Source organism: Oreochromis niloticus, linkage group LG12 (assembly GCF_001858045.2).
Source record: "Oreochromis niloticus isolate F11D_XX linkage group LG12, O_niloticus_UMD_NMBU, whole genome shotgun sequence".
Lineage (NCBI taxonomy): Eukaryota > Metazoa > Chordata > Actinopteri > Cichliformes > Cichlidae > Oreochromis > Oreochromis niloticus.
In genome coordinates, this window is record NC_031977.2 from 33,501,642 (window position 1) to 33,518,915 (window position 17,274).

Below are 17,274 nucleotides of genomic sequence, written 5' to 3' on the forward strand. Positions count from 1 at the left end.
CTGATCCCTCCTGACTGATTTTTGTCTACCTTTGATTTTCTTTGTGTCCTTTCTGGTGTCCATTCCACCAACTCTGGTGGTCTCGGGCACATGCCAGTTCAATAAAGTGAGAAACTTCAGAGATTAATTCTTCTGCATCTGTTTCCGTTATGTTGTGACATGTGTTTGTAAGCCACCATGGCGTTTTCTGACCACACACTGAGTTTGTTTCCTCAATTTGGCTCTTATCAAATTTACAAGGGGATAAAACTAAACTGAGACTAAAGTTAAACTGAAATAATAATGCTTCTCTTTACTCGGTGTTGCTTCTGAAGATTAAAACCCAGTGGGAAACATAATCAGGTTCGTCTACAACACTCCAGCATCACTCAGCGTGAAACACAAGAACAGAATTTTTTTTGCTTCCCAGGAGTTCTGTTATCCTCGCTTATTGTGGATGCAAAGACCTGATGCAGCCATTTGTAAGACAACGCATTTATGGTTATTCCTGACACACAAAGTGTGCAACAGACACATTACACAGTTATCTATGATGTGCATTAATGAGGAAAAGGACAGAACTTCTTCTGAATTTCCATTTTCATTGATTTCCAGCTGTGATATTTCATTTTCCAACATTTTCACATCGAACAGTTTAACAAACCCATAATATTATCGCATAAATTGCGATATTAAATAAAACAAGGAGTCAAACAGAAAAACAAACAAACAAAAAAATGGTTTTAAATCCTGATTTGTATCAGCTACCAGTTAACTGGTAGCTGATACAAATCAGGCGCAAGAAAATGAGAGAAAGAGCGCTGAATTCGAAAAATTATCCTACCAGCTTCAAGAAAAAGGAGGTATTATTGAGGAGAAACTATGGGGTCTCCAAGACAAACAGAATCAGGAGCTCCAAGAAAAACTTGGTTCTGCCATAGGTTTCTCCTTTAGGTTTCTTTCATTTTAAAAGGAGTTTTTCCTATCCACTGTCACCTTGTGCTTGCTCAGAGGGGATTGCTGGGGTTTTCTCTCCCCTCTCTCTTTCCTTATTTCTATCCCTCTTTTTACCCTCTCTTATCCCTCTCTTTTTCCCCCTTCTACCTTCCCTTTACCCCCTTCTTTTCAACCCCCCCACCTCCTTTTTGATTTCCTCCATCATCTCCCTCCCTCTTTAGGGAGATGGGGGGGAACAATAAACACAATTGGCCACATTTTACATGTGTTTGAAAAATGTTTTCATTCAACAACAATTCATCTTAAGTATAAAAACAAAAAATGGGTAATAGCTGCATGTGTGTTTGTGTGTGTGCATAATATACATACTTGTATCCCAGAAGGAATTCATACTAGATGGGTAGAGGCAGGTTTTAAAGACTAGAAATGAAAGCATGTGAGTCCTATAATCTAAGCTCGTTTCACCAATAGGTGATGTTACATTTTAAATTAGGCACTTCATTACAGACTGTCATTGTACGGAGGTACATTAAATAACATGAAAATGGATTTCTCGTGCCGCAGGTGACCTCGCTGCAAAGGTATTAACTTGTTGAATAATTTAGTTATTTCTCACCACAGAGGGGAGGGAATTTCACAAAGTTAAAAAAAATTAAAACTTGTAAACATTACACGGGGAAGGCAATAACTCATTCAACATGCCAACAAGGCTTCGAAGAAATAAAGACATCTCAGTATCAGCTGTCTTCATATCATCTACTGACAGCAAAATGAGCTCAATTCTATGGTCTTCTTGGCTTTTGGCATCTATTCCTCAGCTGAAGGTTTATACATCATTATAATCAGGACAGGCAGGCTGGGAGACAGATCCAATATTCTCAGTCAGTGATGAAAATCAAGCTTTTTTTAGCTCCATCATATTAAAGCAAATTACATTTTCATTTCCATTTATCCTGACAGGAAATAGCAGAAAATGCCACATTTTGTTTAAACATGGGCAGAATGCTATGCAGGTTAATATCTGAGCTGATACCGCAGTATAACACAGCAAAAATCATTCCTATTTTCACACGTGAAGTCAAAGCTTTCTGGGAAGTTGAGTATATTGGATGTTTAATGGTAGAAACTGACTTTTTAGACTTCTACAGACTGACTGATGTTAGTTTAAGTCTGAATTCGATCTGCTTATCTGTCTAGTTGTGGTCTGCACAGATGTCAGGTTTTTAGAAAGAATTAAAGGGCAATAGTGTGACATTTTGTATCTATTTATTTCCTTTTCTTTGTTCTTCTTTAAGAAATTTGTATTGAAATAAAAACAAGAGCAAAGGCTTTTATTTTGTCCTGCTGAAACCCACTTTACTATACTTAACATAATTTTTCTTGTTGTATGTGTAACATTCAGTTCATTGTTTAAGTGTTTAATAATAAAGTACATGAATAACTGGAGCTTATTATGTATTATAGTAAAGTATATTTCCTATTAACTAGGCAGGTCATTCTCTTTCTCTTGACAACGCTGTCTTTAAATAAAAATATATAATTCCCCATACTCCTATCTATTCCAAACAACAGTAGTAAGTAACAAAGTTTTAAATTTGTCTTTCACTTTGACTCTTAATTTACTAACCATGAACAAGAGGTCAGAGGTCAAATGTAGCATGATACCTTAAATCCTTCTATGATACTTTCTGTATGTGAACCAGAGAAAGGCAATAACACATAATCCGATTACTTTTTCAAGTAACGACTAAAGTACGGGATTACCAAAAAAGGTAATTAGATTACTATTACTTTCCTGTAAGCAGGCTACATTACTGTGTTACTAAACCTTTGTGATTTTGTTTGTGAGAGTGTCTCATGACAATGACGTAGGAGCGTGCGACCCCTGTAGCAGCAACAGACGCATGTAGATCAACAACGGATAATATGGAGTGCGGGAGAGAGTACGTCCACGCAGTTTAAAGCTTGGAAGTACTCACATTACTTTGAGTTTGATTCCGTAAAAAGTGACAAAAACATTAAAAAATCCATGATAGATTACGCAGAAAAAATAGAATTGGGCTGAAAGGTCTATTGCTTTATTACGTATTCAGGTTGTGTATAATATTTTTTTAAAAGAAACAAAGTAACTAAGTAATAAAGTAACTAATTAATTTTAAAAACAAAAAATCAGTAAAGTAACAGGATTACTTTCTTGGAGAAGTAATCATTAGTAACTAATTACTTTTTTTAAAGTAACTTGACCAACACTGATGTGGACAATCGTTTAATATAGTCATAGTTTCGAAGTTATGAGTCTTTGGAAGGAAGCAGTTCACCCATCAGCTGTGGGAGGTGAATATTTCTACTCTAATGAGCAACAACCTGACTAAAGTTAACCTGGCCGATGGATCCGACTCAAGTCTTTCCTTCTTTAATGTGGCAGAAAAAGGGCTACACAGCTCAACTTCAGGACAAGCTTTATCAGAATTTTAAATTTTAGGATCAAACCACAAAAGCTGTATCCACTTCTGTCATTTATTAGGAAGCTTGAGCTACGCCTCAAACTAGTGTCTAAAACAAAGCTGCAAAAATCATCTGAGGAGGTGAGGCAGGTTACCGTCTTCAGCATTTTGCAGGACAGGTGCCTTTTGGCAAACACTCAGCTGGAGTGTAACCTCAGTCATTTAATAAGCCCCTTGAAAATGCTGGCTTTGAGAGAGGGAGCTGAAAGGGAGCATTCATCTCTTTGTGCTGTTACCTTGACATTCCTCGTATGCTGACAAGCTTCCCATAGGGACAGTGGGCTAGCTGTGCGTGTTAGCATGGTGTGACAGACTGGCTGAATGGCTAGCAGTAATTATCCGGTGCTGCTCTGTGGCTCAGAGGTGATCTGATGCTTGAAGATCAGGGAGCAGTGTTAACATCCAGCTCGTTAACATGCTGCAAGCACACTCGTGTGGGGAATCCGTTCAGCCGGGGCTGAAATCCTCAACAGCACGGAAGCTAATAATCACCTCTCTGTGATCGGAGGATGCATCAGCATCTCCGTTTCCTCCACATCTAGATTCACATCAGTTATTCCTTTTTTGTTTTCTCTTTATTGCATCACAAGATGAGAATTGTAGTTATGGCTGCAGTCATTTGAAGTTTGTTTGTGTCACAAGAAGCAGAAAGACAGAGTGTGTTAGTGTGTCTGTTTTGTAGAGGGCAGCTGGAATAGAACAGAAATAATGGATGGAGGAACTGGAGCAAGCTTCATTACAGCTCCGTCTGTGTGTGTGGTGTCAGTTATCATATACAGAAGGGAACGATTCTCCATCTACAGAGTTTGTGATGAGATTTGGTTTTGGAAAGTTTTTGGTTCCATTTTCTTCTGTTACTGTAGTGAAGTCGAGTTTTTGTGATTAAGTTCTTAGCTCCCTGTTTTAGTTTTATTGTCATCCTCCCCGGTGTTCCCCTGACTCTCTTGGTATTTGATGCATGAAGGCTTCCTCAGCTCAGCTCTCGTGCTGCCACACCCTGTCGTCACTTTTTTAAATACTTCTACTTCCATCACACCAACAGGCACTTTAGAATCAACAATTGACAAGCATGTCTTTGGACAGCTCAAACCGGAGAGGTGATCAATGCACCACAGCGCTGCACACCCCTGGCAACTTTGGGGAAAAAGCCATTGGTTGGTGGTGGTTGCCAGGTGAAATCAGGGTCTGCTGCACCAAAAACATCATTGTGATTGCTTTGGTTGCAATCAGATTGCGACAGTCACCTGCAGTTTGCATGCAGGATGCTAACTACTCACCAAGCAGTTGAAAAAGTTTGGTTTGGTTTAGTTTGGCTGTCACCTTTGCTTTTGCGCCCTCCTGTGTCTCATTGTCTAATCAGCCCCTTGTGCATATGTAATCTCGCCTTTCCCTGCGCTTTGCCTCACAAACAGCATGCACACCTGACTTTCTGTACTGTATGGAATTAGCTTCTAAAAACACTGACATAAAGGCCTGCTCTACCTGGACTGGCAGCATGCTCGAGGTGCCCCAGGCTCGTCTGTTTGGTGACACGGTAGATGAGCTCGCCCGGCTCGCTGTCCTGGTCGCTGGCTGACAGCTGCAGCGTGGTCAGCTTCTTCACTGAGTTTTCATCAAGCACCAGGCCTTTGTTTACCACTACAGATGGAGGGAGATGGTCCTCTGCAAGATAAAATAAATAAGGTCAGTATAAAAAGAAAAGGAGCAGAGAGAAGAAAAAAAATTTAAAGTCCCCCCTTCAAGCAAAGATTTATCAGTAAAACCTGACTTTTGGCAGCGTTTGGGAAAACAATTCATCCAAAAGGAATTCAAAGTATTAAGACTCAGTTTCTTATCCAGGTAAAAGGGAGAAAGGATGGACTATAGCAGAGGAGGTGAAAAAAGCTGAGATTTATATAGAACGAGACCGACAGTGGAGTTTCATATCAGGAGGTGTGAAAAAGTGATATAGGTTTGAAAGATGTGAAGAAAGGATAGAAAAGATTGAGAGAAGGGCAAAGAAGTCATCAGAGGGCAGTACGGCAGGAAGAGATATGGATGGAGAGCTTCCCTGTAGTCACATCTGAGAGGGTGCAATAAACAGAAAAGTGAAAAAGGTGAGAAAATAATAGGCTAAAAAGAGAGCTGCAAAAGATATGAGAGAGTCGGGATGCTGCTCAACCGTGAGGGACAGGCAATCCTTCAATATCCAGTAGCTTCTCATGAACCAGTGCAGTAGTTTGGCTTTATCCCCAGAAGGAAGCGAGAGGAAGCTTTTTAGATGGAAACGGTGACAATAAAAATGTGCACAGCTGAGTTTTCAGGGTTTATCATGGCTCAGAACGGGTCTTTCGGAGTGACTACCCACAACTGCAAAATAAGTCTGTGTAATTTAAAAAATGCATCTTTTTTTTCCTTTTCTCACAATCTCATAAAGAATAGTGTCATTTATATATGACTAAAAATTGCCAAAAATAATTGCATTACAGTGATGATAAGAAGAAAATCGCTGTAGCGCGCACAAAATGAAATTTACAAATTTCTGACAATGTCGATTAAAAACCCAAAACGAGCTCATTTAACATGTGAAAGCTAACAAGCTGTAAAAGTGGGTCATAAATAACATGACTGCACACAATTCGTATTCAGGACGTATGCAGGATGCAGCATCACATCAGTAACCACGCCTGAGACGGAGGGATAAATCTGCAGTAATTGCCTTCTCTTCTCCACCAAATGAAAGAACACTTCAGTCCCTGCTTTGCAGAGGGTGGAGGAAACCCTACCAAGCACACTGATGAAGAAGGACTGGTCGATCAGTTTGTTGCCCTCCGGATCGACCAGGTTGAACTTGAACGACAGGCTGCCTCCTTTCTCCCCCTTCTCGTGGCTGTAGTGCAGCAAGCCTGCAAGACAGAGACAAGCACTCCGTGTCAAAGCTTCTGACTTCATGCAAGAGTGTAACTGGTAGAAATAATTAAACCCCAATGAATCACATGACCTTAGAGCTGAATTACTGTGAGCGAAACTAGAAAGCACTGACAGCTTTGAATGCGTCTTCTACGCTTTTATTTTGTCTTATCACTAAGTTTTTGAATGTAATTCAAACAATGAGTGAACTGAATTTAGCAGAAATTTGGTTTAAAATTACATTTTGATAAATGTACACTGCAAACCACCTGTGACATTTTCTGCATTTTGTATTCTTGCCCATGTCTGGGTGAAAGCAGAGCAATTGTTACTTTGCCATCGAGCAGTGCAAGTTGAAAGTTAGTCAATAAATAACCTCTTGCTTTTCATCCCACCCTTCTGCCATAAAATTCTGTCACCTCCAACAGCATAACTAAGAACTAAGATACTAAACTGTATACACAGTTAGCTGTAGCCACTGTGACATCACCTCCTGGTTGGTGTCCTGTTGTGAAAAGTCAAAGTTAAAATGACCTGTTGTAGCAGCTGACGGGGTATTTAACCTCTAAGGTGGTCCCGAGACGCCACGTCAGGACATGTTTGTGACTTAAGGACGTGTGCGTTGAGGTATCAGTCGAGGTTAAATTGCTCTGAACGGGATCTCAGGACTGTGTTACACGTGACCTTTGTTCAGTGATGGTCATTCACAGCAGACATAGATAGCTTCCTTTAATGCTCTCTCAAACCTTTTCTTTCTCTGTCTTAAATGTGAACCTCCGTATCCTCAAAATAGTCTCTTGTCTCGTCCTTTCCATGCACAGGCACATCTGAGTCTTGTATTGAAGAGCTGGAACTTCAGGCTCTCCTGTATTTGCTCTGCACATGTGGAGTGGTTGTTTGCTCTCTCCTGTGTATTAGATCCACTCTTCACTGCACTGCACAGCATACCAACATTTATCAGTCCAGCTGCATCCGACTCAAGAACTTTAGTCTACCATGACCCGGACGCTCGAGCTGAAAGTGTGAAAGCAGACCCCGTTTTATCATCTATAAAAGGGTCCATAATTTATAATGTTGTATTCATTCACTCTTTAAACTACAGGTCAAGACCACCTTTGTCACAAAGGAGATGAGCATTTGGTTAGATGCTTGAAATAAGGTCTATAACAGTAGCTTTGATATTTTTACTTTATGTTCTACAACATAAAATACTGTAAGTAATTTGCTAACAAATGGCTAATTGAGACTACAGAAGTCGTTGTAACAGCCAACATCATCGCAGCAAATGCAGGAGTTTTACTTCATCTGTAGCCTGACGTGTTTTTTTTTAAACTTTTGCTGATTTATGGAGATAAGATATCCTTATATGTTGCTAACTTCCATATAGGCCTGCAAAAGACATCATGTCACTTTATCTGCTGGTTCGTGCTGGTCACTGGGAAAAATGCAGGATTAAAGCAGTCGTTCCACACCTAGAGGGGGATCCATCTTTTATATACAGTCTATGATAAAGTAAAGACCGAAAACTGCGGGACATCTGTGCAAAGTTACAACAATAAAAATTAAAGCTGGCACCTTTGTTGACGTCCTCCTGAGTGAAGCTCTGAACGGGACCTTTCACAGAAACTCGCTCCACTCGGCTGCTCCTGTTGAGCTGCAGCTTGCCGACCGGGGGGTCTTTGGTCAAGATGTACCGGAGCTTCAGGTGGTCTGAGTCGATGTCAGTACCTTTCAGATTCTGCTCTGTGATCTTAGATGATGACCCTGAAAAAGTACAGAAATCTCAGTGATCAGATTTTACATTTATTTGATGACTTGATTTATTTGATTGGATTCTTTTTTTTTCAACTGAAAATACAAGAGCTGCTTAAACTCACTTGAAGAGACTGAGAAATACTCTTGAAACAAAATCCTTAACAAGGCCCTAATTTGTCTTTTAACGTCCCATAAAAACCCCAAATACTTTCCGACACATGAAAAGCTGGACATAACAAATAAAATAGGAAGAAAAAAGTGGAAAATATTAAAAATGGGGCACTACAATGTATCATAATACATTCATATGAATACATACTTTCCAATCTACCATTCCTTTCAAAAATTCTTGAGAAAATAGTTGCCACACAACTCCACTTACATTTAACTAATAATAATCTGTATGAACAGTTCCAGTCTGGTTTTCGCCCCTCCCATAGCACTGAAACAGCACTTATAAAAATAACCAATGATCTTCTTATGGCAGCTGACTCCGGTTTACTTTCCATTCTTATCCTCCTCGATCTGAGCACTGCCTTCGACACTATTTCTCACTCCATTCTTCTCAGTAGGCTAGCCTCCATCGGTCTCTCCCATACTCCACTAGCCTGGTTTAAATCATGCCTGTCTGATCGCACTCAGTTCATTCAACTCAAATCCTTTACTTCTCAGCCCTTTCCTCTGACCACTGGCGTGCCCCAGGGATCTGTCCTGGGGCCCCTTCTTTTCATTATCTACCTTCTACCGCTTGGACATATTTTCCGTAAATACAATATCCATTTTCACTGTTATGCCGATGACACCCAGTTTTATCTGTCCACTAAACCTGATTCTGCTCTTCCCCCATCCTCCCTCACCCTCTGCTTAGCTGAACTAAATTCATGGTTCTCTTCTAATTTTCTTAAACTCAATAGTAATAAATCCGAGCTCCTCTTAGTAGGCACTAAATCAACATTATCCAGAACCAACAGTTTCTCTATTACTATCAATAACTCGCCGGTCTCCATTTCTTCCTCTGTGAGAAGTTTGGGTGTCATCCTCGACAGTACTCTATCTTTCAATTCACACATTAATAATGTCACTCGGTCTGCATATTTTCAATTGCGCAACATTAATCGTCTCCGTCCTTTTCTCACCTCACATGCCACTGCCATTCTTGTCCATAGCCTTGTTACTTCCCGGATTGATTATTGTAATTCACTTCTTTTTGGTCTTACTCAAAAATCCATCCATAAGCTTCAACGCATCCAGAATTCTGCTGCCCGTATCATCACCAGGACCCCTTCTATCCAGCACATCACTCCTGTTCTGCAGCAGCTTCATTGGCTCCCGGTCAAGTATCGTATCAATTTCAAAATACTCTTGTACGCATTTAAAGCTATTCATCATCTCTCTCCTTTATATCTCTCTGATCTGGTTAACATCACCGCCCCATCTCGTTGTCTCAGATCTTCTTCTTCCCTTTCACTCGCCGTCCCCTCCCCCCGTCTTGTCACCATGGGGAGCAGGGCTTTCAGCTGCTCTGCTCCTCGACTCTGGAATTCCCTACCTCCTGATTTAAGAAATATCTCTACCTTCTCTCTCTTTAAGTCCCAACTCAAAACCCACTTGTTCAAAATAGCTTATCCCACATAACCTCTCCATTCGGCTATTTTAAATTTGGTTATGTCTTATGACTGTGTAAACTCTTTGCTTTTATGTTGCTTTTTACTCTACTGTGTACAGTGACCTTGAGTGCTTTGAAAGGCGCTTTCAAATAAAATGTATTATTATTATTATTATTAATCAGCTGAGGTTTTTTAATAAAAACAACACTATTTTAACGTAGTTTCTCACTCTAAGCAGGGGAACTATGAACAAACTGATTTAGGAGGAAGACGAGAAAAACAAGAGGCTATAAACATGAAAAGAAAAACTACTGAGTTTATTTATGATTGTAAAAGTATTATGACTGGTGTCCCCGGGCGTCGGGTTTAACCTGAGATGAGTCAACATCTCATTAAACACAGACATATCGTTTATTACTGCTTTTCTTGACTCTCACCTGCTGGAAGCTGCAGTCCTCTGTTGACGGTCATTCGAGGTCCCTCGCTCCTCGTGACGTCCATCGTGAACTCCAGGCGGCCCGTGTGGGTGTGAATGCCATCGGTGAGGGTGAAGGCCATCTCGTCTGCTCCCCCGCTGACAGTTTCAGGCGTGTAAACCAGCAGCTGATCCACCACATCCTGATAGGTGAAGGTGGAGCCCTGCGTTAGGACGCGACCGTTCTCCAGTGGCTGGGAGTAGAACTGCCGCCTGCGGAGCTTGCCTGGGGGAATAAAACATAAACCAAGCTCAGATTGTGAAGTGGGTGTAAGTGGGGGAGTGGTAACTGAATAAGTACATCTGTTTAAGTGCTCTGATTATCTCAGTCAAATGGAGGATGTTTGAGTTTTTCATGCAGCACATGAAAGACAAGAAAGCGCTTTGTAGAACCTAATGAGACATTTTAGATTCCTCTAAATTACCCTGCTTCTTAAATCAAAGCCCAGGTTTAAATAGGATTTAAGTCCAAATCCTGCAGCATGAAGAGGGGACACACAGACGTACACCCTCATTTATTCCCTCCCACAGATTCCCTCTTCTTCTTCTTTTTTTTTAAACGTCTGCAATGAAACGTTTCTGCACTGTTTAAAGCAGAAGATGAACAAATCAAACATTTCCACCAATCCTCTACGGAGGATTGAAAAAAGCCAAAAATCATTAATTAAATAAAATACAACCCAAATTTCCATAAAATGTTGGAATGCTGTGTAAAAAAATGAAAAAATGATTTGCGTATTAAACCGATAAAAATATTTTCCTCTCCAAATATTTTCAGAGCTTGCAGTCAATTTATTATCTATTGCCCTGCAGTATTTATTTTCACTGGATTTGCTATATTTTGCCTTTTTTAATTTAATTTTTTATTTTGTCAGTGTAAATCCATCGTTGGGGTATCCCCATGTTATTTGCATAAAGATTAATTCATAGAGTTTGAGGCTGTTTGGCACTAATTACCTGAAAATTATGTGCATTTAGAAATTTCTCATGGCCTTAAACTGGTTCGATAGCAGAAGGTTTACAAGCGCGTGTACGTTTGCTGGAGTGTTGCTGCAACCTGGCATCTTTATTAGGCTTGAAGGGGTCTCTCATACTTTCTCTAAGATAAATCGTTGTAGGTGCGTGTGTGTGTGTGTGAGGACAGTGGAGAGGTGGCCAGTTAAAAAGACGAGCTGACTGGGAGTCTGAAATCACTCGTCTCTCGCTCTGTCCCATCAGCCGTTCACGCCGGTGGTTTTATGGCGGTGGCACACTTGGTTTCACCAGCTGCTTTATGGTGCTTTAACTGAGGAGCGGAGGGGGGTTTGTTATGAGGAATGTCCCAGACCAGGTGTCTGTGGGGTGGGTGAGGAGTATGGGAGGGGTGGTGGTTGAAGACAGCATCGAGTTAGTATCAAATGGACATCTTTGGGGGAATAATCCATACCACTAATTTGCATGATCAAGACCAGGAATTCAGAAGTGTCAGTCGGACATTCCCTTTGCATTAAAAAAGTTCCTTAAATCCTTAAATACAAAACAGTCAGTTAGAGAGAATGAGAATGTGAATGTGAGCGTGAATGAATAATGTCATTGTAAAAGCGCTTTGGGTGCCTTGAAAAGCGCTATATAAATCCAATGCATTATTATTATTATTATTATTAAAGTTTTCTCAGCCAGTGATCACAAAACAGCAGTTTTCCAGTTAAAACTATAGAACAATGAAAGAACACTGATTCTGTATTAAATTAACTTTAAGTGGATGCCACTTATGCTGATCAGTAGATTTCTCTATCAATATTAGAAGAAACATGCTCGCAACAGCTCGAATAAGTAATTCAAAACTAATTGAAGTCATTTTATCTTAACAGACACGTTTTGAGTTGGATTAATACGGCGTTAAAATAAAAATCGTAACATGTAAAGAACAAATGAGAACCTGTGAAACAGGGTTTATATTCCGCCGTCTTTCATGACTTTTTAAACTTTGCTAAAATTGGGTTAGAAGACATTTTTGCTGTGAATAAGTGCCGTATACTTGTCTTAAAAAAATGTGTTTTTCGTGAAGCAATTTCTTTTGGTCTACCAGACTGTGGCAGGCACAGAGAAAACTCAATTTGGGACGGTGAGAGGGCGTCAGCAAAACAAAGTGTTTGGAGGTCAGTTGATTTGAGTTTGTGTCGTTGTGTCATGTGAGGAATGGCTGCAGTCAGCATGCAGCGCTGCAGCGGGCGGCCGCTGTGTTTGTCTTGTTTTAAACTGTTTGGGTGTCGGAAATAAGAATAATGTGTTTATGACTCTGTGTGTGTGTGTGTGTGTGTGTGTGTGTGTGTGTGTGTGTGTGTGTGTGTTCATCTCTATCACGTCCAGAACAATTTACTATCAACATGCCAGGTACCTCAACATAACTCTTTCCTGAGCTCTGTGTTAGGTCGTGTGTGTGTGCAGATCTAAAGTATGTGAGATATTTTAATATACTGACTTCACATCACTGCATATTTTTCCAGTGTTTACCTGCTGGGTTGCTGCTTGTGTTAACATATAAATCTGTTTTTGAAGCGTCTCTGTTGCTTTCATATTTGAAAAATATATATGATGCCATATGAACTGGTGAATAAACAAACGGACGAAGAAGAAGAACTGGAAGTATCTGAAACGCATCTGTTTATTTTTTCTAAGTAACAGTAAAATTACATAACTTCCTCCGGGATTAATAAAGTATTCTGATTCTTAAATCAAAGGTACTGTTCTAATCGCACTTTTCTGGGTTCATAATTCCACCAATTTTGACAAAATCTCCAACATCACTGGCTGAAATGCAGCTATGAACCATTAAAGAGCTGGACGTATGTAGACACTCACTGTTGTACCTCTCGCCTGACCTCCTCCGTACATCCTGATGATTATTTGAACCAACACTTCCGATTTGCATTCATCACTCAGGCAACTGACTGATTTTTATTCTAGTTCTTGTGTAATCTGCCCTACCTCAGCTTTTCTCCCCTTTTCCCCTCCTTAAAGGTGGCTTCTTCACAGCCACCCTTCCATTAAGACCATTACTGATGAGGATTCAGTGAACAGCAGATGGATCACCTGAAGGGTCAGATGCATCTCTCAGGTCCTGTGTCAGCTTTTTGCTGTATTTTCCTGCTTCTTGAGGAGGATGAAGTTCAGATACTTTTCATCTGCTGTAGATCGTTTTTTTTAGGCCTGACACTTTCCAGTTTCCTCAATTTTTTTAAGGACACACTGCACACCATGCAGAAATATCCCAACCTTTCAGGTACTAGCTCTTTGTTAGATCAGAATTACTATTTTATGCCATTATGTGTTAGCTTTGGCATTTTTAAATGGGAAAAGTTAAAGAAATGGGAACAAATTTTGTGTTTTTGTAGCTTCTAAGTGCCTAAGGATACAATTTAAAATTGGTTCTTTGCTAAATTCTCTGTTATGTGTAGACATAACAGAGGTTCATACCTTGGGTTGGCTGCCTTTTTTGTGCTTGAATGTTTTATAGGTCAGTGTGTTAACAAACAAACAAATACAGTCCTCTGAAAACAGCCAGGTACAAAAGACTGTACTGATGAAAAATGAGTGAAAAACCAGCCAATGGCAAAAGAAAACCCCCCTAGAAAGCCCAGAGAACTACCGTTCAAGACCACTTAAAAAAAATACAAGAAAACCTTGCTCCTTGGAAGAAAAACATAAAGAAATGAAGGGTGGATATAATAACGGAGAGCAAAAAGCAATACAAATGTAAAGTTTATATAGATAAACTCAGTTTTAGCCAAAAATTTTGCTAAAGCTGTAAATCACTTCAGCTGTTAGCTAAGTTAGCAGCTAGCTACATGTGAGTAATCAAATCAAGCTTTTAGCTAAAAATAATGACTTAACAATGAAAGGTGCAGTTGAAGAAGAGCCTTTACAGGCCAATACAGTCTGTCTGTGCTCACCATAGCTGGGAATTCTGATAATAGTGAAGAGGATCTCGTTCTCTGGTGTGTCCTGATCGTGGACGCTGAGGGACGAGTTGGTGATGACAACTCCAGAGTTTTCCTCTATATGGATGCTGCTGACGGACACCACCGGCTCTTTGTCCTCTTTACTCTGCTGAAAGACAATAAAATAAAGACATCTTTTAATATTTGTGGAATAACTACATTTTTCCTCACCAACAGAACACCAGGTTCACAAAACAGACCTCAAACAGTTACATTATTTTCCGTAATGGCAGATTATTCCCGTTTCTGCTGATTTTATTTTTTTTAGTCGATGTGGTCCAATGTTTGTTTTCTGTCCTGATGCTTTGACATCTCCCAAGGTCTACTCAAACATTTTGCTTGTATTCGCTCCATAATTTAGACACAGGTGACCAGGAATAACCAGCATATTTTACCAGAGCTGAAGGCGATCTATAATCTTTTCAGGTCCCTTGTTGGGGTGATGTTTTCCTTCAGTCAGCCAAGTGGAACAACTCACTGATGCCTGCAGACTTTTCTTAACTGCAGACTCGCTGGCATATTCAAATTTTTGTCTTAAAAATGCAGATTACAGTGTGGTTCTGTCTGGTTTGTTTCACAAAGCCACAATGTTCAGGTCTTAAATATAACGGTTTTGTGACATATCTGTGGTTTGTTATTGCCAACAAAGTAATAAAGCAGAAAGAACGTCCTCCCGGTGTGGCGATTTCATATTTTTTGCCAGGGGTTGTATACTACCACCTCTACATTAATACACACTGTGAAAGACTTATTATATACAGGTCACGTGTTCAAATACACACACTCAACAAACTTAACAGCTCACTGACAGCCCCATCAATCCAACTCGAGACCTAAAACAGGCTTAAGTGATGGATTTGGATGCTCAGTTTGTTTATGTGTTTATGAAGGAGAAAAAAAACAGGGACAGCCTGAGGCCATAGCAGTTTTTCCTTGGAGGAAGCCTTGTGCTGCTCAAGGACAGCAGTAAAAAAGAAAAAGAAAAGCTGAGTAAGACCTCTTTTTAAAAAAAATTACTAATAGAGCGTGGAGCTGTTAAGACCTTGTTTCATCTCTTTTCATCAGCACAGACACAACTTAATCAGCTCAAACTTTTATGGGTGTGCACCAGCTTCAATTTTTAAAAAGTGTTTTGGGTCTTTTTCAAGCTTTTATCATCTTCTTTTGAAGAAACGAAAGCATCAACAGGGGCGACTTATCTAACTGAAACTAATTAAACTTGGTGATTTGGACTGATGGAGGTACAGGGTGAAGTGCAACGGTTTCCAAAATGAAGCATTACAGGCATGAAAAATGTGTTACTTATAGAACAATGGTTTGAAACTGATAGACAGAAGGACGCATTAACTTTACCTCAGACCTAGAATATTATGGAGTCCTGTGAAAAACTAAGTACATACCATGATTCAATAGCTTCATTCAATAGCTTTTAAAGGTGTGCTTGAAATCATTGACATGTTAGACGAGTCATTTTAAGCCAAACTTTAGCTGTCAGCAGTCAGATGACCTGACATTTGACTCTAAAATACTTTGGTTTACAAACAAATGAATGGTTGACTCAATGTCCAGGGTGCCCAGGTCCTCTGGGTCCAAAAAGAGCCCTAATCCTCGCCCCTCCACCACTGTGCTGACAGTTGGTAAGAGGTCTTTATGCTCATATGCTATGTTGGTTTTCACCACTTGTGGTGCAGTGCATCATGGTCAAACATCTCCACTGTGGTCTCCCCTCAGCAAAGGATTTTATTGCAGAAGTTTTGTGGTTCGTCCAGATTCAACTTTGCAAACCTGAACCGTGATGCCTTGATGGTCTTTTTAGAAAGAAAATGCTTTCTCCTGGTAACATTTCTAGTAAGCCATTCTAGTTCAGTCTTTCTGAGACTGTAAACTTTAACACTGTCATAAACATTTAACATACTAACTGTGTAGTGTAAGACTGAGCTCTCAGTTTTTTGTAATTTCTCTGAGTGTTGGGTAGAATTTGTTGGAATATCCACTCCTGACAATTGTTTACTTGTGAAACATTTGGGAATGGCCTTAAAACTCTTCCTAGATTCATGAGCTGATGTCTTTCCTCCTAAACACACCTACAGACCAGCAAACTGCCAAAATATCCACCAACATAGGGGTGCTCACACTTGCTGATGATCAATTAACTGAGTGCATTTGATTACGAGCACTTGACTATGACTTACCCTGTTAATTCCCATGGACGGAATAAGCATATAGTTAGTTTTTTATTTATTTAAGCAGCAACCTCTGTGGTTAGAAATGGATTTTGCTGAACGATTTCCGTTCTAAACTAGCTAACTGATTACTGTTCTCCCTCTTCTTCATCACATTTGGATAAAAAAAACAAAACAGTAATGCCTTGAGACTGCAAAATGGGGCTTCTCAAACCAAGGCGTTGTGTCATTGTGGTTACTTCTGTCACAGAAATGAAGGAAAGTGCAACAGCAACACAAACACCTTCAAAATTAAGAGAGTTGAAAAAAAATCTTCAAAGGCAAATCTGAAGAAAAACAAACTTCCTTGGTTTTGAAATACATTTTGCATTAATCAATGTCACGTATAATGATAGTACTTTAGTAGTAGTAGTTTTTTAGTTTTTTCTTACCTGGATGTCAATTTCCACACTGAAAGCTTCCGTCTGGCTGAGCCCGTCACTGATGTAGACGCTGAAGATGTCCTGCTTGGTTTGAGGTTTAAGCTGGCTCTCCTGGACGTAAGAGATATGGCCGGATGTAAGGTCCTCCACAGAGAACGGCACATCAGGGGTGACGACATGTGAGCCGCCAATGGAGCTGCCTGATTGACGAGAGAACAGAGGAAGAGATGCAACTTAGAAAAAAAAGAGCACTCCATTCAAATTCAAAGTGCACAAAATAATTTTATTCATTAAATCAATCTAATTTTTTCTTAAATTCCTTCTTTTAGTGTAAAAATGACGATTTGTCCCGTCGTCCGGCTGTGGCTACACGCTGAAAAAGCCATTTCTACACTGGAACATTTATTATACTGCAACACAGAACTCATAAACCTCTCAGGTGACCAGTTAGCAGGCCATCACTTATATCATCTGACAGCTGCAATGACAGCAATATTTGTCTTCTCCGTCCCATCAGGCTTTT

At 40.0% G+C, this 17,274-nt stretch overlaps 1 protein-coding gene across 1 annotated transcript in view; it reads right to left on the minus strand.

Moving 5' to 3' along the window:
- Nucleotides 1-17,274, minus strand: part of fras1 (Fraser extracellular matrix complex subunit 1) — a 311,100-nt gene that overhangs the window by 31,337 nt on the left and 262,489 nt on the right. Inside the window, 6 exon segments of the mRNA XM_019365971.2 lie at nucleotides 4,923-5,102; nucleotides 6,206-6,325; nucleotides 7,905-8,093; nucleotides 10,129-10,392; nucleotides 14,099-14,255; nucleotides 16,761-16,951. Of these exon segments, the coding sequence (XP_019221516.1) occupies nucleotides 4,923-5,102; nucleotides 6,206-6,325; nucleotides 7,905-8,093; nucleotides 10,129-10,392; nucleotides 14,099-14,255; nucleotides 16,761-16,951 (1,101 nt within the window).